The sequence below is a fragment of the Pseudorca crassidens genome, chromosome 19, assembly GCF_039906515.1.
Source record: "Pseudorca crassidens isolate mPseCra1 chromosome 19, mPseCra1.hap1, whole genome shotgun sequence".
In the NCBI taxonomy this organism is placed as follows: domain Eukaryota; kingdom Metazoa; phylum Chordata; class Mammalia; order Artiodactyla; family Delphinidae; genus Pseudorca; species Pseudorca crassidens.
This window is the reverse complement of record NC_090314.1, coordinates 63,843,560-63,869,338: the sequence shown is the minus strand read 5'-3', so window position 1 is coordinate 63,869,338 and position 25,779 is coordinate 63,843,560. Positions and strand designations below refer to the sequence as shown.

General features: G+C 52.1%; 1 protein-coding gene and 1 long non-coding RNA gene across 5 annotated transcripts in view; both read right to left on the bottom strand.

Moving 5' to 3' along the window:
• The window catches only part of PRKCA (protein kinase C alpha), a 365,590-nt gene that overhangs the window by 62,215 nt on the left and 277,596 nt on the right, over positions 1-25,779 (bottom strand). For all 4 annotated transcript variants that reach the window (XM_067717472.1, XM_067717473.1, XM_067717475.1 and 1 more), the window contains 3 exons: positions 12,427-12,583; positions 11,221-11,355; positions 10,882-10,978 (listed from right to left, as the gene is read on the bottom strand). In XM_067717472.1, coding sequence (XP_067573573.1) covers positions 10,882-10,978; positions 11,221-11,355; positions 12,427-12,583 — 389 coding nt within the window. The remainder of the gene's footprint in view (positions 1-10,881; positions 10,979-11,220; positions 11,356-12,426; positions 12,584-25,779) is intronic.
• On the bottom strand, positions 4,274-10,875 carry LOC137213095 (uncharacterized). The gene is made up of 3 exons (XR_010937780.1): positions 9,271-10,875; positions 5,721-9,194; positions 4,274-5,570 (listed from the first exon to the last, which is right to left on the bottom strand). It is a non-coding gene; the product is annotated as an uncharacterized lncRNA (long non-coding RNA).

Here is a 25,779-nt window from a genome sequence, read left to right as displayed (position 1 = left end):
GGCTCTAACAAACCAACCCAAATCTCCTTTAAAAAAAATAAAAGGAAAGGCTTATGCGGTGAATCAGCCAGACAGTCGGCAGGAGTCCCGAGGGAGCCTTCCTGGACCGCGGGCCTGGATGTCAGGGTGGGCGGGGAGGAAGCAAAGCGCCTGCTCAAAGTGGACAAAGCCACTGTCGGCTGCAATTAGCCTAAATGTCAACCACCTGGTTTTCAATGACACGCTGAAGACACAGCAGTGCTGAATCCACTCAGCTCCTGAGCGAGGACGCTCCGGGACCCCACCCGTCTGTCGGTTTCACGCCAGGGAAGAGGAACACCCAAGGCCAAGGTCTTGAAAGGCAAAGGCGACCCGCATCCATGGAAACAGAACCATCAGCAAAACCAGAACAAAACTCCCGAGAGCACCCCGGCCACGGTGAGCCCGCTGAAGCCTCCGTGTCCCCCGGCCTCGTTCCTGCCACACGACACCAGGCCAGTCACCACCTTTGCAGCGGTGAGGCTGCACCAGCATCTCGAGAGCTGGACAGAGAACCGACCTGTGGCCTGAGTCAGCACCTGCTCCTCTAGGTTAGCTGCCGGGTGTGGGCTGAGGAGAGAGGGTCAGGACCGTTACCCACAGGGTGGAGACACGGTAGAAGCTTTCACATCCTGTTACTACTCAGCAACGTCCTTAGCAACAAGATGCACGTCTTAGCTCTCTAGCCCCGAGTAGAGGCAGGATTCAGCAGCTGGAAATCCCCAGAATTACCCATTTCTGGAGCCCACCAGCAGGGTGGGAAAGGAGCTGGTCCATCTCCAAGGGTGACCATATTCATCGCACGTGTGGGTTTGCCCCAGTGCTTGAGGGACTTGGGGTGTAAGCGGAGGGAGACTGTGGGCCTCGGCCCCGGACAAGGGCTTCCCTCCTCTTCCCAGACACACACCTGAGCTCAGACGGCCTCCCTGCGATGTCGACAAAAGCCAGGAAAAGGTGGATTCCTCGCGGGCCTGACGTTCAGATTTCAAAGCATTCAGAGCAGGACCCAAGGTTCTTACTCTGGACTCATGAAGGCGACACATCTCACAGGCGTGTCCAGCAAGGCAGCGGCCTTCAGTTTGCACAAGGAAACGTCGGGCCAGTTTAAAAGGCTGGAGGATTATGTAAAGGCTGGGCTAGGATCCGATGAGCCTGAGACAGGGAAGCAGAGGAGGGCGGGTCTTTCCAAGGGAACACAGCAGGTTCTGAGATGCGTGAAAGAACGTGGCGTACACCTCGGGGAGGGTGTCATGGGTGCGGGGGGGACAGGACCAGGACAGGGGAGAGAAGCCTCATGCCAGATGGGAGCTGGGTCCTGCTACTCGCGAGCTCAACTAAATTCCTCTGTGCTTTGGTTTTCCCATTGATGAGGATGATTTTAACACCCCTCCCAGCTCTGATATTCCGTTATTCCATCTTTCCAGGGGCCAGTAAACTTTTTCTGGAAAGGGCCAGACAACATGTATTTTGTTAGGTTTCATGGGTCTTAGTCTCTGTCACATGACTCAGCTCTGCTGTTGTAGCCTGAGAGCAGCTACAGCCAGCAAGGGAATGAGTGGACGCGGCTGTGTCGCTAACACTCTACGGACCCTGAAATTTGGATTTCACCTAGTTTTCAAGTATCACAATATTACTCTTCTGGGATTTTTTTCCCCAACCATTTAAAAGTGGACAGGTGGGATAAACAGAAAGGTCATGCATATACTCGTATATATACGTATATAACTGAATCCCTTTGCTGTACAGCAGGAATTAACACATTGAAAATCAACTCTACTTCCATAAAATTGAAAAATGATAAAATGAGACACTAAAACCAAGAAGTGGACACGTGGTTGGCTGTGACCCCACGCCACTTGCCATGGATACGGGGGTGATGGAGTCTGCCCTCACTACAAACACCCTGGAATCTGAACTTGTTTACTTGTTAGTCAACAGGTCACGTCTTCTCCACCGGCATGTCTCAAGCTGTGACGGGCACACGAATCACCTGGGGACGTGGTTAGAATGCAGATTCTGACCCAGTACGAGTCCAGGACGGGGTCTGAGATTCTGCAGTTTCGAACCCGGACGGCCGGACCCAGAACCGTGCTCTTCACCCCCAGCAGCCGCCTCCCGCGTGTTTACGTGTTTAATGTCAAAGCCCCCAGATGCTGCTGTTACACGGAGCAGACGTGGAGCTGCCAGGGTCAAGAGCATGAAGGTTTCACCCCCCCTTCAGAGACCTTGGGATCACCTCTCTAGGGATCCACAGTCCTAATTCTCTGTAGGCTACGTTCCTTGCGAAAGACAGCCAACACCGTCGAGTGTGCTGTTATCCTTATTCCAGCTTTTCTCTTCTAGGGGCCTTGCGCTCCTCAGCTGATAAACACGTGCATCACGTCTACGTCACGTCGATGGACACTGGCTCTCTCTTCCCTCCTTCCCATGCCTGTCAACAGGGGGAAGCAGGCTGGCACCCGCGAATCCCCTGTGGGGACCAGGGCCTGGGGACACGTGATAACTGCTGCTAGTACTAGGTTTGCCCTGTTTCTTCAACCAGCAACACCCAGCCACAAGGCTACCTCCACGGCTACAAACACAAAGCTTTTCTGTCATTTCAGGAATTCACGAGGATGGAACAGACGACCGGGGTGTACTGTCTTCTTCTGGTTTCCCAAGAAAATCACTTCCATAAGATAAATTATACTGAAAACATGTTGCCCTGCTGTAATATGAATGCATTCAGCCTCCCTCACAGACTAATAAAAAGTTCTGTGCAGTTGCTTTCAGAGGCTTCCCTGGAGTTTGCTCTGCTGAGGGGCAGGGCTAACCCCGTTACAATGATCTAATAATGGAGGGTGAAAATGGTTTCCAACACCAAGCCTTGTCCCATTTTAGTTTAAGATTTTGCTCCTAAGACAGAACCGAAGCACAAAGATTAAAATAAAATCTCTTTTAACTGATGTACATTTTATAGATTTTTTTCCCCTCTTAACATCACACAGTTCAGAAAGTAATTATGTAAGCCATTTAGGGGGGAAAAAAGCAGAATCCGTATCAGGGCACTTAGATTTTCTGTTCTGTGTCCAAAAGGTCATCTGAAAGTACTCAGGTTTCCATAGTAACAGTGGCAGGCCAGATCAAATCAACAAACAGCTACAATTTATCTGAGGGTCTCCAATGAACTATTTTTTTCCCATCGAAGATATCCTGAATTAGCTGAAGTCTTCAAAGACAATGGAGGCTTTTGGAAAATCCGATTTCAACACCAGTAAACAGAAGAATGCTTGCTTGCTCTTTCCACATATAACCTAGCAATTGAGTCTCATGTGCGGTGATTTAAAATACCTTAACTCTAAGCATAATCGGATCATGTTTTGTTAATCAGTAACAAGGATAATCTCAAAACGCTTGCCCAGAATAAATAAGAACAGACACATATGTGATCTTCAGGCATCTGCAGAGCTTCCAGGGTGATCCTGGCTAGTAGTGTGTGGAGCTCCACCACAGATCCCGCAAAGCAGCTCATCCTCATGCGCCATGGGGATCAATTTTATCTTGGCTTCTTTCGGGTTTAGACCAAATGGTCACAAATACAAGAAGCTGTGAAGGCACATCATACCTTACTGACAGAAGCCACTGCTAATCCAGCTTTAGCTTCTGACCAGTGGACATTCTGTAGAATCTATTCAAACAAGTCTTCCAAATAAAATATTTCAGCCACAAAAGCTAGTGTCACCTATTTCCAAAATACCTGTTCAAATCAACATAGCTCCGGGATCCCAGTCTTCAGGTCACACGTTTACTACAACACGAGACGTAAGACAACCGTGTGTTCAGAAGACAGGCCAGAGGTGCCCTGCCCCTTCACTTCCCTGGATGTCTGACCTCCGCTCACAACTTTCCAACTAACCCGAAAATCTCAATAGATTTTACTGTGACTTTTGAGATTATTACTAGAAATGTGTATTATTAAATTACCAGATAACTCAAATATCACCCCAGCTTTCTTATATCCCTGTCTCTAATATAGTTACTTGGCCATGCAAAAAAATTAGACTCATCTGCACCCAATAATGGGCTCAGAGTCTTTTTTTTTTTTTTTGCGGTATGCGGGCCTCTCACTGCTGTGGCCTCTCCCGTTGCGGAGCACAGGCTCCGGACGCGCAGGCTCAGCGGCCATGGCTCACGGGCCCAGCCGCTCCGCGGCATGTGGGACCCTCCCGGACCGGGGCACGAACCCGTGTCTCCTGCATCGGCAGGCGGACTCTCAACCACTGCGCCACCAGGGAAGCCCCAGGGCTGGGCTCTTAACCACACGAGGCACTACCACTTCTCAAAGGAACGTGGTACCCGGGCTCAACACAGAAAACGCCTGGAGCTTAGCCATTATCTCCTGCTCCTGAAGGGACAGGAGGAGAGATGGTGGTCAAGACCACACCCCACGAGCAACTGCCGTGTCTCACACATGGTCATCAATTTCTCTCTTTTCTATAGAACTTTAAAACTATTTCCCTACAGGGAGCTCACACACTGCAATTTAAATAAATTCATCTTGTTTTCCTGAACGCTTATACTCCACGGAGTTATTTATGAAATATCGTCTGCCGGCCTTCCCCCTGGGCACTACTTTCCATTATTTTCTGACAACAGAAGAATCCCGACGCAGACAAAGCCCGAAGCGCGTGGCCTCTGCTGTCTTAATTCCGCTATAGATGCGTCTGTTTTGCTTCTTAACTTTCTTTCTAATATTAGATTTTCACTTATGCTGGAGTGGAGCAAGGCGGGTAGCAAGAAGAGAAAGAGACGAAGGTGCTTTTAGCTCCTTATCATGTTGTTTTTTAAATTATCTAAAACAAATGATGAAAGTGACGAATCCACGACAGTCTGGCAGAAGGGTGAGGCCTCCTTTGAGGAAAGCTGCTTGACGTTTTTTTTTAAACCTCGGACTCTCCTATAACCGTAACGACGTGTGTGGGAGACAAGCAACCCCACAGGTAGAAATGAGTTCCTTTAAAGCCCATCTGTACCTGAGAGTCATCAGAATACAAGTCAGAGGTAGTGGCAGTGATACTGGATTAAAACCTGATGAAGGTTCTCGTCTCTTCTGGCTCAGTTTCTCCCTGGGTAGCACGGCTGGTCTTGGTTAGAAGGCCGTGCCCAGGGATGAGGGGCCAGGCCTTAGGAGAAGGCTCTGCACCAGACCCTAGGGAGGGAAGGGGTCCTCTTCCTCGCCTCCCCTTTCCTCCTCCCATTTTCTTGATTCTGGGACAAACCCAACTCTGCAGGTAGACGTGGCCCAGATGGCTCCGGGGAAGAGTCAGCCGACTGACAGACACAAGGCAAAAATGCTCCAGCTCACTAATAACCAGGGAAATGGACAAATGCCAGTAGGTCCTCTGAAAACTTTTTCAACGAGGAACAGGTGTGGTCAGAAGATACCCTTTCTTCCAACGGCTAAGTTGAATGTCGTGTAGAAGTCCCCAGGCATAGCTCAAGATGCGAAAGGTCCAGACCCCGGATTTGGCAAGAGATCTAAACAGCAACATGGCAGGCGCAGAGCTGCTGGGCTTTCGTGTGAGTGGATGGCGGGCCCTTTCTGTCGTTGACCTCATCAGTCATTAGCCGCCACTCTCCTGGTGGTTAATTATATAACCTGCCTTCATTCCCGGTGGCTTACAGCCAGCACCTTCCAGATGTGCTCACCTGGAGTGTTTAACCGGGACCCTAAACCAAGCCCCTGCAGAAGCGCCCATGCAGACTGACTCCTCAGCGTCGGAATTCTCCTCCCCTGAGAACTGCTGAAACCCTGTTTTGTCCAGGGATTATCTGATCCATTGCCAGTTACACGAAGTTCCCAATTTACACACATTATGTTCCAGAAATCCGTGTCAATGTAAATGAGGACAGATCCCTCCATAAAAACAATGTTATTAAACGGCGACAAAGTTCTTACCGTTAGGCTCTATTTCATCACACGGCGGGTCTACAGAACTTCGAACGTGCCCATTATTTACAGCATGATTGCAACGTGAAAACTCATTTTTTAAGGGAAGCTCCTAAAGTTAAAAAAAAGTGCCCTCAGTAACCCAGCTTTTGCAGTGGAGCATACAGAGCGGGATGCTAGGAGCTAACACCCGCACAAGTGCGCTCTTAGAACTTTCCTCCTCACTAATCTTCGAAACAGTTCTGTGAAGTAAATACAGCTATTATTCCCATACAGTGAAGGACACACACAGGAAGGTCACATGGCTAATAGGTGGCAGAACCAGGTCTGACTCTCGGGTCCACGGGCTGAGCCAGGGGCTGGTAACCCACGGGCCGCAGCTGGCCCGGCGCCTGTTCTTGTAAGTAACGTGTTGTTGGAACACAACCAAATCCATTTGCTGACACCTCGTCTGGGGCCGCTTTCATGTTACGAAGGCAGAGGTGAGCAGCTGTGCCAGAGACCCCGTGCTGTGCAAAGCCGGAAGCATTTATCAGGGGACCCTTTAAGGAAAGTCTGCTGGGCACGGCTAACCCATCGCTGGTCACCTCTGAGGGAAAGCAGCCCCTCTTCCTGGCCTCTGACCACACGCCTCACCACGGGGAGCGGGAGGAAGGAACAGGAGACCTGGATGTCCTCAACAGCGACGGGAGGCCCAGGGGCTCACTGACCAGCACAGGGGGTTATGTTTATTTCCCAATACGCTTCCTGCATCGTTCCCAAAAAGATCTGAAGCAAGGCTCACAGGTACAGAACCTAACCTCCACAGATGGGGGGACGGTTTGCTTTATTCATTGCTGGAAACCTTATTAGTGAACAAATATATAATTTATGTTTGTGAATCGGGGTCCACATGTACTTTATTTGAAGACAAACACGGAACAGGTTAAAGGCCCGCGGACGCGCTGCCCATGAACATCACAGTCAACACATCACAAGGTTCTGGCTTCGACTTTTAGGCAGACGAACTCCGGTGGGACAACGCATTACAGAGTAAGGTCATTTCCAACCATCCTGGGATTCTCCTGGGCTCCTAAGAGCTTCACTCACTGATCATTCTGTTTGCCAAGATTCTAGAATCAACAATAAATTTGAAATCTTTTCCCGTATTATGAGCAGATAAATACTAGTGCAGTGGCTGAGTTGTAAACGCTCATTTGTTTTGACTTTTCTTTCATAAGACAATGACTTTTAATTTCCGGGGAAGGATTCGAAAACCAGAGTTGAGTTAACTCTTCCTAGAAAACAGAGCTGGACACGGAAAGAATAACCCTATAGACTAGAGGTTCTACAATCCCACTGAGGAAGGCTTGTTCCTAACAAGACTAACTGTCGTGTTGTGTTTCAGCCAATCCTGATTCACCACGGAACTTGAAATTTTAAAGAAAATTGCACTCAGCTGAATCAAACTGGGAAAGTATCTGTAAAAGAGTGGGTGTGGGGCAGGAGCACTGATATGGAAAGCAAGTCCACGGCGTGTATCACATGGAGGGAAGGGAACACAGGGGATTCTGTAGATGCTGGGAGGCGGTCACGCTGCGGCTGGGGGCTGAGAGGCACGAAACAGGGGCGTCCAGAGGCAGCGTCCCAACTCACAGCCTGACGCCACTGGGGCCCGTTCGGGCAAGCTGGCTGCCACCCAGGGCTGCTGCGACGTGGACCTGGCCTTCACAGCCTGGCTCACAGCAGTCTGGTGCTGGGGAAACCCCGCAACTTCCCCATTTCCAGACCCCACCACTGGACAATCGAGGCCCTGCCTAGAATCCGATCTGCCCACTCTGAACGGCCGCACGAGAGGGGTCCCCAGACTCTCAGCATCTCGGTGATGCTGGCAAGCGGCTTCCCGCGCAGCCTCTTGCAGAGCGCTTTACGAATGCTCTAAGTGAGCCGCGGTGACTGGCAAAGCCTGGGGACACAGCCGGGGGGCGCTGAGAGGAAAGTCTGGAGCGTGGTCCACCAGGCGCCCCGGGCACAGCGCTCACAGAGCTGGACGGGGGAGGCCCTTCAGCAAAGCCCGCGACGCCACCACCGGGTCCGTGACGTTCACACCCCCAGAGCCGAGGCGTTGAACAGCGCCAGGCTCAACGCACGCGGCCCCTAACCCGCCCCCGGAGAGAAACGCTGCCCTCCAGCCTCAAGCCCTCTGGCCTGGGTTGTTTTGTTTTTGTTTTGAGTTTGGAACGCTGACCTTTGTAAAAAGCTAAACTCACCGCCCAGAAAAACTGGAAGGTCACTCACCAGGAAGCCACGGAAATGAAGCCTGAGACGTGCGTCAGTGTTCTTCCACCAGCAAAGAGAAGCCTCAGACGTTACCACGAGCGACGCCACCGCGAGGCCCGAGCACCCTCCTCCCCCAGATGCGCCCCGCACCTCCCGTGGCCCTGAGCCCCACGGCCGGTGACCTACACCTGTACCCCACGCGGGACGCAGGCAGGGTCTCCTTATCCCCTGGGTTCCCTTCCGTCCCGACACTCTTCTAGAAGGGTTCCCTTCTCAGGGGGCGGGGGGCATGGGGTCAGGGAAGCAGCCCTCCTGGCAGCGTTCCAGGCACCTGTGCTCCTGTGGGGGGGAGCGGGGAGATGGTGACGGGAAGGAAGAAGCAATCAGACAAGAGCCACGCCTTGCAGAGGCGCCTGAAGCGCCCCCAGACCCTAGAGGGCGGCATGGCACTTGAATGCTTCCAGCTACGTAAGCCCGCACCTGCACCCCATGCTTCTAGCTATGTAAGCCCGCACCTGCACCCCATGCTTCCAGCTATGTAAGCCCACACCTGCACCCCATGCTTCCAGCTATGTAAGCCTGCACCTGCACCCCATGCTTCCAGCTATGTAAGCCTGCACCTGCACCCCATGCTTCCAGCTATGTAAGCCTGCACCCCATGCTTCCAGCTATGTAAGCCTGCACCCCATGCTTCCAGCTATGTAAGCCTGCACCCCATGCTTCCAGCTATGTAAGCCTGCACCCCATGCTTCCAGCTATGTAAGCCTGCACCCCATGCTTCTAGCTATGTAAGCCCGCACCTGCACCCCATGCTTCTATGTAAGCCTGCACCCCATGCTTCCAGCTATGTAAGCCTGCACCTGCACCCCATGCTTCCAGCTATGTAAGCCTGCACCCCATGCTTCTAGCTATGTAAGCCTGCACCTGCACCCCATGCTTCTAGCTATGTAAGCCTGCACCCCATGCTTCCAGCTATGTAAGCCTGCACCTGCACCCCATGCTTCCAGCTATGTAAGCCTGCACCTGCACCCCATGCTTCCAGCTATGTAAGCCTGCACCTGCACCCCATGCTTCCAGCTACGTAAGCCTGCACCTGCACCCCATGCTTCCAGCTATGTAAGCCTGCACCCCATGCTTCTAGCTATGTAAGCCTGCACCTGCACCCCATGCTTCCAGGTATGTAAGCCTGCACCTGCACCCCATGCTTCCAGCTATGTAAGCCTGCACCCCATGCTTCCAGCTATGTAAGCCTCTTCGCAGAGAACTTCGTCTCTGTTTCTTGAGGGCACAGATTACAAGCTGGTTCTCACTGGCTGGATCCTCCCTGCGTCTAAGGCAACAGATACATGTTTGACTAACACAAAGTTCAACCTTTAATTGGCTGCTGATGCTAAACTGAATCAGAACATGCGCCGCGTGAAAACCTGGCCTTGCGGCTTCCCTGGAAGCACTGGAAGATCCGGCAGCACGTGACCCGCTTCGAGCTCGGCCGCCGTCGGCTGGGGCCCGGGGTGGGGGTGCCGCCTGCATGCGCACCGCATCCCGCTGTCCCACCCGGCCAGAGGCCCGCTGTCACCGCCGTTTACTTATATTCTCGGGGACCGATTTCACCCCTTTACGCTCCCAAGGGCACCCAGGCTCGCAGCCCCTGCCCTTAAGTGTTTGCCATCAACAGCCTCTTTAACCAGGTATCGGTGGCAAAGCACTTTGAACATTTTTGTGTTTTACGTCCTTCGGAACCCAGTCTCTCTGGATATGACCTGTATGCGTCTCTGGGACAGGATTTTACTTGGAAGAAGAAAGCCACGGCAAGAGGAGGAGGCGCATGAGAGCATCGTCCCGTTAGTGCCAATGACACACGAGAGCATCGTCCCGTTAGTGCCAATGGCGCACGAGAGCATCGTCCCGTTAGTGCCAATGGCAGGTCTCTGTGCAGACGCGTGTGTGCACGCCTGCGCTTCTTCAGGGCATCCTAATGAGCCCGAGGAAGGGAAAGCTTCCCAAGGGACGGGCCAGGTACAGAGACTCCGTGGGCTGCTAGAATGAATCCCTCCAACAGCCAGCGCACAGGTGATTAGAGAAACAGGGAAAAATAAAAAGCTGTGACTTGGAACATAAGGCGGATGCCTGGAGGAAAGAACGTTCATGAAAGGCCGAGACGTCTGCTAAGTAGTGAGAAGCAGGGATTGACAGGAGGAGAGAGAGGGAAGTCGGGGTGGCAGGTGACAAAACCGGGACAGAGGCAGACACGCACCCAGGGGGAGGATGAGAAGGAGCTGCCCTTCCCAGTGATCTGCAGTGAAAATTAAGCTTCTGGCCTGATAATGACACCTGCACAGCCTCCCAGGTTAAGGCCCAGGTGACTTCCTGCCCACCTGGAGGAGGCTAGACCCGGGCCGTCTCCCCGCTGATGCCAAACCGATTCCTTAAACAGGAACCAGCCACACTCACTTCTGGGCTGTTTCCAATCTCCTGTCTCTAAACGATCAAAGCCACAGAATGTCCACAGCTTGCAAAGGAAGGTGACTGCGCAACATCTACGCTTTACGTAAAGCACAAGAGTAGCATTTAAATGACGGTCTGCCTTCCAGACACGGGATCACAAACACCTGGCCCTTCCTGGAGCGGAGCTTTCTACGCGGAAAAGGGGTCAAGCCGCCGCGCTGTCTCCTCACCTCGAACTTCTGCCTCAGCTCCGCGTTGCCTTCCTCGTCGCCTTCTGGAATGGGCACGTTGTAGTACTCACCCTCCTCTTGGTTCAGCAGCTTGTACCTTTCAGAGACAGGGGGGAGGAGGGGCTGAGCCCCACGCTGGTACCACCCAGGCTCACCCGCACCCCAAGGCTCTAGTCCAGCTGTTTCTGAAATGCATCCCCCGGGGAGATGGTACCCAGGTAACTTGGTGATCAACAGTCACTCTGGACTTAAACCGGCCCGTTTCCGGAATCTCTAGTCGTGCTAATATTTCCAGACAATTAACCCCTGGCTCACACAGACACGCTCGGGCTTCCTCACCATCCACTGGCCGGCATCTTCATCAGCTCCGAGACTCCGAAGGAAAGGGACCCCATGAAGTCGTTCCTGGTTGTTCGATCCCAGTCCCAGATCTCTACGGACAGTCGTCGGTCTTTATCTGAAGGTTTTAATTTGCTACGAAAGAACACACACACACACACACACACACACACACACACACACACGCGCGGTTATCTTGATCATGATTTTGGGGGAGATGTCACATGCTCATGATCTGAGCCTGAGATTCAAAAGAATCTTGTATTCAATTCTCTTCCTGGGGTTCCCCATCACCAACAAAGTACCAGCCCCTTGGCTAACGAGGCTCTAGACTAGGGGTTAGCAAACTATGAGCCAAGGGCCAAATCAGGCCCACTGCTTGCTTTTGTAAATAAAGTTTTATTGGAATACAGTCATGGCCGTTTGATGAGACACATATTGTCTATGGCTGCTTTGAACCTAGAACAGCATAGCTGTGTACCTGCAACAGAGACTGTATGACCCATAAGGTCTAAACTATTTACCATCCAGCCCTTCACAGAGCAAAGCTGGACAGCCTCTGATCTATATCCTAGACAGAGCTACCTTCTGGTTGTGCACAAATGCTTCCTGTGTTCTCCTCTACAAAGAGGACCTCTTGCTGTGCTCAGCTGCACTCAGTGCTTTCTTGCCCCTGACTTGCTTAGGCCACCCCCTCCTCCCTTCTTGCCCTCCTCCCATCTCTGCCTCTGAAATCCTCACATTCCTTTCACATCCACTTTAAATGGCACCTTCTCCAGGAAGTCTTCCCTGCTGAGACATAAGGATAATCTTCCCATTTCAGTGGCAACAGCAGCTTCTATGGTACTCACTTACTCCATGTTTTTAAAATTATTGTTTAAACTCTTACCTACACCCTCTTGTAACCCTTAAAAAAAACCCTAAGTCCATCAAGAGGTGGGACACACTATACATTTTTATATCATCTGTAACGTAAAAGAATTTTTTTGCACAGAAGTTACTGATGGTAATTTGGGGCCTGCGTCATGTAAGTCTTGGTAAACCGAGTTTCTATCCATCAGACAGGGGTGACCACACTACCTCTCTAGCTGCCACAGGAGAAGGGCTTAGGGATGAAACAATGTTTAAAGACGTTTATAAAGCCCAGCTCATCACTGCTAACAATGTGAGGGAGGAAAGCCATCAGGAAGAGAGGATTCAACTTACAACGTAAAGGACTCATTCCACTGGGGGTTCAGCGTGGAACGGATGGTTTTGGTTTTTTGTTTGCTTTCGTTCTTGGGGTCAGGAATAAGCTTCAGCTTCACGTAAGGATCTGAAAGCCCATTTGGATCCATAGGGATGAGATTTTTTGCATCTCGTACTGTGAAGAGAGAAGGAAGAAAGATCCAATGTTACAAAACTAGAACAGACCCTTGTTGCCGGGCGTCCTGCGTCAGGACCCAGCTGATCGAGAGACGTCAAGATGGCGTTGAAAGGAGAGGAGGTTTGGATCCAGAGCCTCGGACCCTCAACACGAGAGGAGCTGCCCCCCGCCACCCCTGCCAGGGGTAACGGGTGTTGGGGAGGCCCCTGTGGTCAAGCCTTGAGACGCGGCACCAGCCTGGTCCAGCAGCACCTGTGACACCTGGGTCACACCCCAAACCTGTGAAGCAGCATCTGCATCGTAGTGAGATCCCCAGGGGTCACTGGCAGCCCCCTCTGGGGGAATGGCCCGCCTCCCCACCCAAGCAACCGGCAGACTAGTCTATGGTCCAGCAGCACTTGAACTCCTGGCAGTCACCTCTTTCCTCTGCAAAGGCTGGTGGTTTCTAAACTGGCTGTACGTTAGGATCGCGTGGGAGGGGGTTGAAAATTCCAACGCTCACAACTAACTCAGAATCTCTAGTCGGGGCGGGGGCAAGCTTTTAGACGCTCTCCAGGTGAACCCTTGTGCAGCAGCGGCTAGAGCTACCAGTGCACAGGCAGTAACGCAGGAGGTGCCTCACAGGGGCTGCAGCCTGACACCAAGGGCAGGCCCACCTTCCAGCAGCACCTGGGGCGGCACCTGGGCACCGAGGAGACACACAGACTCACAGGCCCCACTCCAGAATTTCAGACTCTGAAGCGCTTCCTAAGACTCCAGGTGACCCCAACGTATAGTCTAGATGAAGAAGCACTCGTATGCAAACGCAAAATAAGGAGGAGGAAAGGCTGCTTCTCCCGCAGAGGAAGGCAGGCTCAGAGGTGCAGCTGGCGGAGGCTCGTGACAGTGCGAGGGCTGAAGCCCCTGCCCGTCAATCATCCATCACTCTGATAAGAAGGGACAGAGGCCGGAGCCCGCACACCGATGTCTTCCTCACCCTCTTCCCCAACGTGGCTGAAATCTCCCATCATCGGGGCCCCTGGTGAGCCGGATGCCATGGGGACACATCCACCTGGGACCAGGATCTCTAGGCCAGCGACTTTCACAGTGCAGCTCCTGGACCAGCAATGTCAGCATCACCGGCTGAGTCAGAACTTGGGCAGGGGGGTGCGGTCAGGTGACCTGTGTTTACCAAGCCTCCGGGTGATTCTGTGGGAAAGCTGGCGGACCACTGCTCCAGCCCGTTAGCACAGATGGTCAGCTTAGTTTGATTGTTAAATGAGGGGTTTGGAAGAATTTCAGAAGAAGGTGCTAGCGTTGGCAGTGGGCAGGGATAGAGGGGGATGGAAGGGTGCTAAAGACACTGGGTCTCCGGGCAGAGCCCTAATGGCAGAAGCCACAGACGAGCGCTGCCCGAACGACCGGGGACACGCTGAGTGCCGTCACCTTCCTTGCCTGGAAGCCTTGGCACAGGAAGGTGACAGGTGGGACCGTACTCTAATGGTCTGAGGGGCAGCGAGCTGCCTCAGGGAGACAAGCCACAGGGAAACCGGCCGTGTGTTTCTCGTACACCACTCACGCCCTCCAAGGATTCTTCCCCGTGAGACAGTGCCTAACCTCATCCAGCTGGCAGGGGACAGACAGAAGCAAGTACGCACCCCAGGATCTGGAGCTCAGCCGACCTGCTTCCAAAGCCCACCTCCATTGTGTAACCCCAAGTACTGGAAACTTAAGCTCATGAGCCTCTGTTTCTTCATCTAGAAAAGTGAACAGGGGCATATTTCCAGAGGTACAGGATTGTTGTGAGAATGAAATAACGTATATAAAATGCCTTATACTGTTGGCAACTTGGAAAATGGTGGAGGAAAAAAAAAGACTGCACGACGTGAGCACATACGACGCCCCAGACGCGGTGTTTCGGCCTCATCCCTCTGCGCACAATTTCAAAATCTTCAGTGAGGTAGGAGGTCTCCAGGGGCCCTGGCCACCTGAGAATTCCCCCAAGCTCACGGAGGTTTTAACGCAACGCAGAATAAAACAGCAACCCGAGTATCACAAAAGACGAAAACTTTGAGCATAGAAATGAAGTTCTCCCACGGAGAATGGAAGGGCCAAAGCTTCTCTCCACCTGATCACTGGAATGAGAACCAGACGCTTTTTAAAAGGCAGAACAAAGCTCCGGAACGTCTAACACGGAGGCTGCATCCCAGATGAACTAACGAGGAACCGTCAAGGCTGCCAAGAGTCCTGCCAGGTGCAGAATGAGTGTGGGCCCCGGCTTTTCCATCCAAGAGTGAGGGTCCTGACGGCCGGCACACACACAGCCATCTACGGCCTATGTCTTCTGAATGGTGATGAGTTAAAGTCTTGATGGGATTAAAGCTGTGAGCTTCCTACTGAAATACTATCATTTAAGTTGAAAACAGTCATCAATTCCAACGGTCACCCAAGTAGACGGTGGGTCCACATTTCAATTTCTTAGCGTAGCGGGGAACAGCCCCCCTGCCCGGACACCTGAATCGGGCTTGGGAGCCACCAGCTCGGGGTCCTACCTGCTTGGAGTGTGGGCTCGGGGACCAGGCCGCATGTGTTTGGGTTCTGGCTCTGCTGCTCTGTGGCCGTGTAACCCTGGCAACAGACTTAACCTTCCCATGCCTTGGTCTCCTCATCTGGGAAATTATGAGAATTATATACGTTCCTACATGTAAGTGCTTGGAACAGTGACAGGCACACGGTGAGAACCCAATAGTGATTATCATCCTTGCTGTTGTTGATGGAAGTTTCTGGCAGAAAACACAACCCCGAACGTTCAGACGTTCAGAAGCTGGCCTGAGAGCTTATGCTGTGAAGAACTGTGTGAGGCCTTGGCATTCGCTTTTCAGAATGGAAGTCTGTTGTCATTCTAGAACTTTAACAGAAATACAGAATATAATTATATGACCATCTTTTGGCTTGAGGTGCCTATTTTGAAAGGATTGGATGTCAAGCCCAGCCTTGAGAAAAAGCAGCCTGGGGTTGAAAGTTTATATAATTTCCTGATAATGTTAAGAGATCCCTTCTGGACAAAATCCATTCAAATAAGATGATGGAGATCGAGAAGTACCTCCACGGTGCCCCAGAGATGCCTGATGTAGGTGGCCAGGCGAGCCCGGGACACGTGAGTTTTGAATTAAGTGTCCAGGCGTATGGGGGGAAGCTCACATGAGCTCTGGACCGGACAGCCCTCGCCAGACTGGGGAGTCTACCTCGGAGATGTCCCAGCGTAGACGGAACAGCCAACGCTTAGGAAGGGAGCCAGGGGTTTTGCCAAGCACCTGCCTGATGGGGAAGCGGAGGTGAGGATGCAGGACAGTGGGCAGGAGGGGTGGCCGCCTGGCTCTCTCAGGGAGGCGAGCCACGCCCACAGGCTTGTAGCCAGGGACTGCCTGAGGCCCAGCTGAGGATGCACAGTGACGGTCAGGTTCACCGTGCGGGACAGAGGCTGCAGATGGTGGCTGACCGCTCGGGGCAGGATAACTTAGCGGCCAGGAGCGTGGGCAGCTGGCTTCAAATCCTTGCTCTAATGCTGATTAGCTGTATGACTCGGGACAAGTTACCCCACTTCTCAGCTTGTTCATCTGCAAAACTGGAACCATAACAGTGTCTGTGTCACAGGGTTGCTGTGAAGATTAAGTGAGCTAATACATGTAAAGTACAGAGAAGGGGACCTGGCGTGTGTGAGCTGTGGCCTGAGCACTGGCCATCACTGCTCGTGTTACACAGTGTTTGCTACCTCTAACATCATCGTCACCACCACCGCTGCCACCTGGCCCTCCTGTCCAATCCAGGAAGCAGGGCTGTCTCCTCAGGGTAAAGACACCAAGCTTACTAAAAGGACAGTTCATAGAGCATGGAGTTTCCAGACCTCGGGGTCAGGCCAAAGTTCAATAGTCAGCTCTTAATTGTTCCAAAATAGCTTGGGATTAAAAAAAAACCCAAAAAACAAAACCCCAATTCCATGCAATCCTTGATCCATTCAGAGAATGGTCCAGATGGTCTCTTGATCCCAGGAATATATGCAGCGTAAATTATCAAGTGTGACAATACAACAGACACCCCCGAGCTCATCCCCGTCACCTAACATAAAAGCCAACACCCCCGAACCCACCTAGAGCCCCCCGTCCCACCTGCCTGCCTCCCTGGGGGTTTTAACCTCACGCTGAGGTCACCTTAGGGCACTCCGGCCGGGCACGGGGTAAGGGGAGGCTCTGATGGCTTACGAAGCGGAAGTTTGGTCGAGGACACAGCTGCATCCCCGGCGCCCGCGGACTGGACTGGTCGTCACTGACGCACAGCGACCTTGTCCATCACAGAGTTCACATCTGGGCGGGGACACCGGTGATGCCCAAAGAGGTGCCTTCCGATTCAAGGACCACGCAGCCCTTCAAATGATCTGTTCTGCTTTAGAAAATAATTCTCTGCTTTTAGCGCCTTCTTTCCTCCCTCTAAGAGCACGCTTGCTCGTGGCATCTGCTTAAAAAGCCAACAACGAGCACAAAGGTTCAGAACGGGGACTTGCTGTGAACGTCAGGCCTGTGGAGTGTGTGTGGACCCTGTGAGCCCCTGCCACCTCCAACCTCGCTCCACAGCAAAGGCAAGAGTAAACGAGATGCTATAATCCTACCCCACAGCACGGAAAAGCAAAAGTTATGTTTTCTGACACTACCAGAAACCCCCCACAAACTCTTCTTCCTTTAAAGTTACCAAGAGCAAAAGAGATGTGCGCGCAAACATGCCGGGGGGACAGGCAAGGGCAGAAAACTGGCAAAGGGTCAGCGTCTGTGGACACGTGATCCTGGGGTCGTCTGCCATCAGGCAGCAGAGTGATGGAGCTCCCAAATCCGTGAGCCATGTCCTCAAACATAGAGCATTAGTTCTGAGAGTTATCAGACAGCCACAGCACCTTCCTCCAGAGAGCTCTAGACCTGTAAGTTAATTCCTTATAAAAATACGATCGCACTTGAGTGTAAGTTTAACGACAGAGAGATCTGATGGGTTATTTCATTCCTAAGAGATTCGCCTTTAGCGAGAAGGCGGAAATGGGTCTGGGGGTGTGTGTGGTCTGTCATTTCTCCATTGAGAACGGCTGGCCTTGACCACATGGCATGCAGGGTGTAGCTGGTCCCTGACTCTCTGCTCCCCAGGAAGCTAGTGGACATGGCGGCGATGGGAAGGGACCGCGTTCCTGGGGAGACCACTGCGCGGCAGGCGCTGGTGTGAGCTCTTCACGCTGCCGCAAGCCCACCTGTAGACGGGGACTCAGAGGCAGAGAGAGGTGTTACAACCTGTTTGCTACCCAAAGCCAACCGGCGGCCAGGCCGGGGATGGCTAGCGATTGTGTAAAAGCCAGCTTTCCCTTGTTATTGGATAAAACTGACTCGGTCCAGACGAAGTCCCAGGGGAGAGGTAGTAAAATTGGCCTCGGCTTCTCCCAGACGATGGGGAGGAAGCAGAGACCAGAGGCCTCCACTGGAAGGAGGGAGGCGGCCGAGCGTGGAGGGTTAAGTGAACACACTTAGGTCGAGCTGTGGATGTGGCCCAGAGGGGCTGGTGGGAAGGACAGTAAAGCTGTACGACTCCGTTTCTGCTTTGGTGCCTTGACCTTAGCTAAGGCGGCTGTGGCACCGGATTAAAAGATGTGAGTGCAGTGGTTTCCAGGGTACAATTCTAAAATCACTTAGTACGCTGGGGTGTTCTGGTTACTAAGTGGTCTCTACAGCTGGGCCTCTGGGACAGGCTGACATCAGCCTAAGAACTGACAGGCCAGCGCCTGGACCAAGACCACAGTGTCCCCAAGACTTGGGGCCCGAAAGCATCCAGAGCTCATGACACTGAGGAGGCCAGAGGGGAAGCTCTGCCCATCCACTCGCAGGAACGATGCTGTGTGCCAATAAAGCTTTATTTAAAAGAAACAGGCTGTGGGCCAGATCCGGCCCTCAAGCCACAGTTCATGGATCCCTGACACAGAGCCAAGCCCCACCACCACCACCGACACAGCGAATGTCTGAGGGGAGACTGACGCGGGAGAGGAGCCTCTGGGCCCTTCTGGCCCCTCCTGAGCCCTGTGAACTCTGACCTCGTCCTAAAGCTTGGGAGGGTCCTGGGCTGGGGCTGAGGAGAGACAGCGTGTCCCCTAACAGGAACCAGAGTTCACCTCTGTCCTCTGTTTCTCACGTCCTGTCCTAGAACCTCGGGAGCCGACCCCTCTCACGTGTACTCATGCCTGCTTCCTCCCCGCCCAGGCTGCAGGAGGCTTCCAGGTCGGCACAGGAGTCTGCTCTCCTAGACAAACCGGATTTGCAGCCTCCTGGGGGCCCTGACCTGCTGCAATTTGCCAACCCCTCCCCCCAGCCCGGTCACACCCAAGTGCAAACAGAGCGTGACAAGGCATCAATGGGGCCATTCTGGGATCAGGCAACGGCTTCTCTGGAAGAGGGAATTTTAAAGGAATGTGTGTGCTCGTCAGTCCTGGATGCAAACCAGCGGGTCCACTGGAGGAGCGACCAGCACAGACAGGCCCCTGGGCTTCCCACTCCATCGGGCTGGGCTCGCAGAGCTGAGGGCTTGTCCTGCTGAGAAAGTCTCCCTCCCGGCAGCCCACGGGGGCCTCGTTCAGGAGCGTCTCAAGCACCGATGGGCTGCATCAGATAGAAAAAGGGGAAAAGCCCTCCCACCAGGCCGAGCAGCTCCGAAGCCCAGCCCCACCAGACAGCTCCTTCCCCGGTCACGGAACTAGGAAGGACACCCTGTTCCCAAGGCTTGTTTCTGCCTCTCCTTCGGGCCTCCACTGACGATGCTGCAAGAGGAGAAGCCGTGCCTCAGAGTCTGTCAGTTCTGCACCAGAAGTCAGAACTCGTGGCAAATTCTGCTGGGGAGACTGGTGGGTGACAGATTGCTTCTGGAACAGGATGTACCGAACGTCCTTCACACGAGCTGTTTCGGGGGGCGGCCAAGCTGTCTAGCAGCGGGCTAGACAGGTGCCAGGCCGGGATCTGAGCTCCTTGAGCCGTCGGGGGGATGAGCCCCAGCCGGTGTGGGCAGGTCCCAGGTGGAGCTCGGGGCCCCGGGAAGGGCCGGGACCCTCCAGGCCACAGGCCGTCGGGTGGCCCAGGAGGTCGCCGCGGAGGCAGGGCGAGGGCAGGCTCGGCTGGCACGAGGGGCGGGCGCAGAGGGCGAAAGCGCCCGAGTCCTCCCTGGCGCACACGGGTGTCCACGGTGCCGGGTGACACGGCCACCTGACAGCACCCTGGGCCCGTCTTCCTTCTCTTTAAGCCACAAGCTCCCTGAACACAGGATTACAGTCTTATGACAATTTTCGGGCACCCGTGGGCCCCGGGTTGGGGATCCTTGCTGGATGCCTTCAGAGCCAGGGCCCCAAGGACAGAGGGACCTTCCTTTCTCCACACCCTTCAGGACCTGCGTCTAAGGGAGAGGGAGTGTCCCTCTGGGGGGACTCCTACTTTGCCGGGGGCGGGCAGGGGTCCGGAGCAGCCCTCGCGATGGGCAGTGAGGACGGGCTGGGGCCGCTCCTGGACGGGAGGGAGGCCTTGGTGGGGAAGGCTGCCCAGGGGCCGCGCGGTTCTCCATGAACTCACGGGTGCCCCTAGTGGCCGAGCTTGACTTGGCGGAAGAAGGTCACTCCTCCAACAGTGAAGGATGGGCACTTGCTGGATGGGGAGCTGATGGGGACTCGTGGGACCGGTCACTAGGGCGCTTTAGCGAGGACACACAAAAGCTACGTCACTCCCTCACGAACGAATCGGGACAGAGAGATCTTCAATCACAGCTTGAGTGACACGGCAGTTTTGAGGCTCCCAACGTAGAAAAGAGGTCCACAGCCTCCATTCTCTGTTGTTTACTTTAACATTTCTATCTCAGTCTTAGGGACACTCCACACCCGGTTCCACATTCACCTGGTGAAGGTGGCAAGACTGGAGCTGGCCCCGGTCCCAACCCATCACGCTTACCGCTAACCCCGCCATGACACTCCCTCCGCGCCGAGGAGGCCCGTCATTTTGCTCCTAATGATTCTGAAGCCCTACTGCCTAGAGGAGCTCCGCGACACACGCTCAGTAACTGTTTCCTAAATCGTCGAATCTCCACGCCACCCCTGTCCCCTGGGCCACCCGGGGTCCACGCTCCATCCATCCCTCCCAGGGCTACAGCCCTGACCTGGGCACCACACCCATCTTCTCGGACCTTCCCTCCCCCGCCCACCCGGCCCACCGGAGCTTCATCTCCACAGACTTCGTAGCAACTCGAGAGCAGGGGCTGCACCAGGCCCCACCTGGGTGTCCCCCTCACCTGGTCAGCACAACCTGCGAAAGCCCCGGGGATCCTCGTTGGGCTGAGAAGCTAAAGCAGGCTCTGGAACACTGGTAAACACCGCTTCTCTGGGCTGCAGTTCATAACGCGTCCATCTGGAGGGACTCTCGGACAAGGAAAAACCTCACAGGTCTTTTCAGTGGAGAATAAAGCCGGGCCAAAAGGAGGCGGGCACTTTTCAGAAAACGTTAACTGCTCTGAAGAAAGGGTCACTGAGCCACAAAGGCTAAAGGACATGACATGGCCCCAGATTTCAGGGGAAACATACCGGAAAGGACCACTTACACTCGGGAAAGGGCCATTCGCGTGCAGAACATCTCTGGATTTCAGGAATAAAATGCAAAGGTGTCATCAGCCACAATGAGCCATTTGTGACTGGGTAACAGTCAAAACTGTGATTCTGTGAACAAACTGGGCTCCTGGTGCTGTTTGCTTTGCCCCATCTGATCTAATTACAATGCGTCAAGTCTGCTGACACCGTCTGTGTCAAAACCCGCAGAATTCCGGATCTGATCTCTTCCATGTTAAGAAAATGTGCCCCATATGTTTTGTCCTATTTGCTTCCATTATGGCCAAAGACAAAGGCAAGAAAAATGAGCTTCACTAAAAATACAGCTGCTCAGCCCTCCCCCACTGGTACATACATCCGGATTCTGGGACCCTCACTATCTCCCACTTCAGGACCCATTCACTGAATGTTCTGTTTCATTGGTGAGACTCACTATTTGGTGGTAAGAATGTCATTTCTGTCCCAGGAAATCCAGTGGCATTCAATGCCAGGAAACTCGAGTCAGCAACTCTTCAACCAAAATCCCGTAAAACTTATGAAAGAGAACCTAGAGGAGTTTGGTGTGAGAAGAGAAAAAGCAACTTTTTGTCCTTGGAAAAGAATCGTAAGTATTTCACTACTTTCCTTCTTCCGGTTAGTGGAAAATAACTGCTATTGAAGTTCTATAACCCCGATGTTCCCAAAGGAAATGGAATCTGGTTGTGAGAGAAATAATATTTTCTAGGTTATGAGAGCCCCAAATGATTCTGTATAAACAACGTCAGAAGGTTTTAAGAAACACTTATTTTCCTTATTATGAGAAGAATGGATATACTCATCATTCAAAAACTGAAATACATAAAAGTATAAAGAAGAAAATTAACATCACCGATCCTTCCACTGTAGAAGAGCGCCGCTGCTGGCACAGTTACTGCTGGGCTCCTTGCTCTGCATCCATCTATACTGACATATTTATTTTTATAGAATTGCTATCTAGGAACACAGTTCGAGAAACTGCCTTTATAACATAACAAGGCCTGTTTTGAAAGCATTTTAAATGCCTGACACCCCATTTTCCAGCTATATCATAATGTATTTGATCAATTCCCTGTTTCAGGCCATCTATATAGCTAAAGTTCTTCACCTTTGTATAATAACATGGCAACAGCTCATCTTCATGCATAAATATCCATCTGAATTCGGTTTCCTCCTCAGGCTACGTTATTATTATCAGAAGTGGATCAAAGGGAGTAAAATCACTCGAGACCCTGACACGTATTGCCACGTCACTCCCCGAAGTCATACCGAGGGCTTACGAAGGGTGGGGGGATAAAAATTAACAATAACCCTGTAACCGTGGCTCCTTTATTTTTGAAGTTTAACTCCCCCCTCCCCGAAACGGTTATCTGGCCATTAATATTTCTTTTTTGTGGGGACAGAAGTTTAAAATAACATCGTAATTTTGGCTTCCTTGGTTATTTTTGAGGTTTGACTTTTTTCCCCTGCTGTGTTATTCGGCCATTAGTGTTTCTTTTTCTTTGATTTCCTCCTTGTTCAAGTTTCCTATAGGGTGTTAAAGAATTTTCCTACCAGGTCAGAAGAGTTCTTCAGACACGGAGGAATGGTAACAGCCCTTTGTCATGTTTGCTGCAAACTCCATTTAGATTTCATGCTTCTAGAAACACAGCAGCTTAAGTTTTTGTACAGTTGAATCTGTCAAAAATTTCCTTTTTTATTGCTTCCATTTCTTTCACCTTCAGAAAATCCTTGCCTTTTCTGAGGTTAGCCAAATATTAACTTATGTTTTCTTTAATTATTTTGTTTCTTTTTTTATATTCAACTTTTAAATCCATTGGAAATTTATTTTGGTGTACAGTGTGAGGCAAGATCTAATTTCCTTTTTTCTTCCAAATGTTTAGACAACTTTCCCAACAGCATTCGTGAAATGAGCCATCCCTCCTCCCCTGGATCAAGTGGCTTCTGCTTGTTGATATCAGGCCATCTCTTTTGTCACATTCAACTTCCTGGGAATTCCTGCAACAAGCCTGCACTTTCAATTGCTCGAGATTTCCAACGGGTTTTGAAATACAGCCTTTTGCATCCAGGTGCCTCGTTTCCTGACTCAGGGCAATTCCACTTCAGCTGCCCTTTTTCTGTTCGCCTGATAAATTTGTCCATTCTTTATTCTTAGTGTTCATGGGTCATTTTGCTTTATGCTGATGGGGTTCAGGACACCCCACCCCCAAAAGAGGACACCTTGGCAGACTGCACACTTTCAGCTGGAGGAATCTGAGAAACGGCAGGTGCAGGAAGGGGATGCTGACCTTTCCCGTCTCCCCTGAAGCAGGTCTTCAGACCCTCATGTGAGAAGCGCCTTCCCCAGACCTGGAGGAGAGGGGCATCCTTATCTCCAGCCGGTGAATGACTGGGAGGGATGCGAGCGGACAGGCCTCACGAAGCACCCCCCCCCCCCCCAGCTCACTGCTCTGCGATCATCTCCTCCGTCCTTTAGTTTTCCACGACTTTCCACTTTTCATTAAACCTGGTACAAAAACACTCCGGTTTAACAGTTTCTTTGGGTCTTTATTGCCTTATGGAGGCCCCTGTGTCATGTAACATTTACATTAAAGAAATGGGTTTGTTTTTCTCTTGTTATTTGTCTTTCGTTACAGAGCCCCAGCCGAGAAGCCGCAAGGGTAGAAAGAGAAAGAGTTTTCTCCTCTCCTACAAGGTTCAAATTCCATTAATAGAAATACGTATAGCTGAATTTTTTTTTTTAATCTGAAAACTACGGGAAGTTTAAAACTTTTTTTTTTTTTTTTTTTTGCGGTACGCGGGCCTCTCACTGTTGTGGCGTCTCCCGTTGCGGAGCACAGGCTCCGGACGCGCAGGCTCGGCGGCCATGGCTCACGGGCCCAGCCGTTCCACGGCATGTGGGATCTTCCCAGACGGGGGCACGAACCCATGTCCCCTGCATCGGCAGGCGGACTCTCATCCACTGCGCCACCAGGGAAGCCCTAAAACTGTATTTTAAGCACAAGTCTGTGCCTGACGAAATGTTCAGAACTTTGGACATATTAAAACCCCCATAATAACCCTAATTGGAATCCACGGTTTGTAGACGGGGAAGCTGAGACTGAGAGGGATTCAGGGGTACCTGGCACGGGTTACCAGCTAGTGGGGAGAGGGGGATTCCAGCACATTCTTAACCTCGATTCTGAACGGCCTCTGCCCACTTCTGTTACCGATCACTCTTTCGCCTCCTTATTCGCTGTTTTCAGTCCTGTCATACGGTGCTTCGTTCGCCTTAATCTTTTCCAGAAATTTTAGAAACTATAAATCTTGCTTTAATTCTACTGATGACCGTCTTAAAGATTCAGCCCCACTTAAAAAATTCTACATTTCTCTGACCGTCAAAGAGTAAGACAGGACCTTCTGCCCGCCTCCCTCCCGCGTCTGAAGACTTGTGCATGCTACGTTCTCCTACCTCATCCCTCACGTATCACCACCCATCCCATTTTCCATCTTTGTTACCATAAAATTGTCTAGATTTGGGGATTCCTAATCATTGTTATGATTTTTACATGATTTATAGTTTTCGTATTTTTCACATCAAGATGTCCAACCGATGTTAATGCTACTGCTTTATCCTTGTGTACTGTGACCTTCCCGTTCCGGAACTTGAAATTTTGCTTCCCCCTCATCTTGCAGTCCTCTTTAGCTGGGCTTTAAATAACTTGTTTTCAAGAGAGGCACGTGGGTGGTGTATCTTCTGAGCCCTCGCATAGATGAGAATATGTGCTACGAACGGCAGTTTGGCTGGGTGAGGAATTTGGGGGGAAAACTTTGTTTCTCCAAACGCTTTAGGTGCTGCCTCTTTCCCATTGCCCTCCATCCTGGAAATCATCCCTAAATATGGGAGGGGGTCACAGGACACCACGGGGAAGATGGCAGCTGTGGCCGCTCTCCCTCCCAGAATGCAGAAACAAAATCCTGCACATAGGTCTGGAGGCCCCCCTGGCCCCCGAGAGCGGGGGCGCGGAGGGGCTGGGAGTGAGGCTGCAGGTGCGCCACAGGCCTGAAGTCGAGCTCAGCACTCCTCCTCTACTACTCGGAGGTACTTCAGACAGATCATCTGGAGGGCAGCATCGGACTGGGGGAAGATAATTCTGCGAAGAATTAGGATAAAGGGACTTGTAGCATTTCGGAGCTGAAATGAAGTGATTTCTTGTCCCTCAGAAACAAAGCGCTGAGGGGAGCACAGGTCATCTTTGGATATCAACGAACTCCAGGCTCGTTCAACACTGGATCAGAGGAGAGCTTGGCAAAGTCCCCTGAGAAGACAGAAGGTTCCCAGACGTGTAGGACCGGCTGCTGCAGCATGAATACGTTCAAATAAGACAGAGAAAGCCGAGGTGCCGAGGCAAACGCCAGGGACGCCTGCGGAAAGGCCCACAGGGAAGCGTCTATTCAACCTCAAGGGCCTCTGGCCCCAGGAGCACAGCTGCCTCTGTCCCGAGATGAATGTTAAATCTCAGCCCGATGCCATGAAACGTTTACCCAGTTCCCTCGTTATAATTCC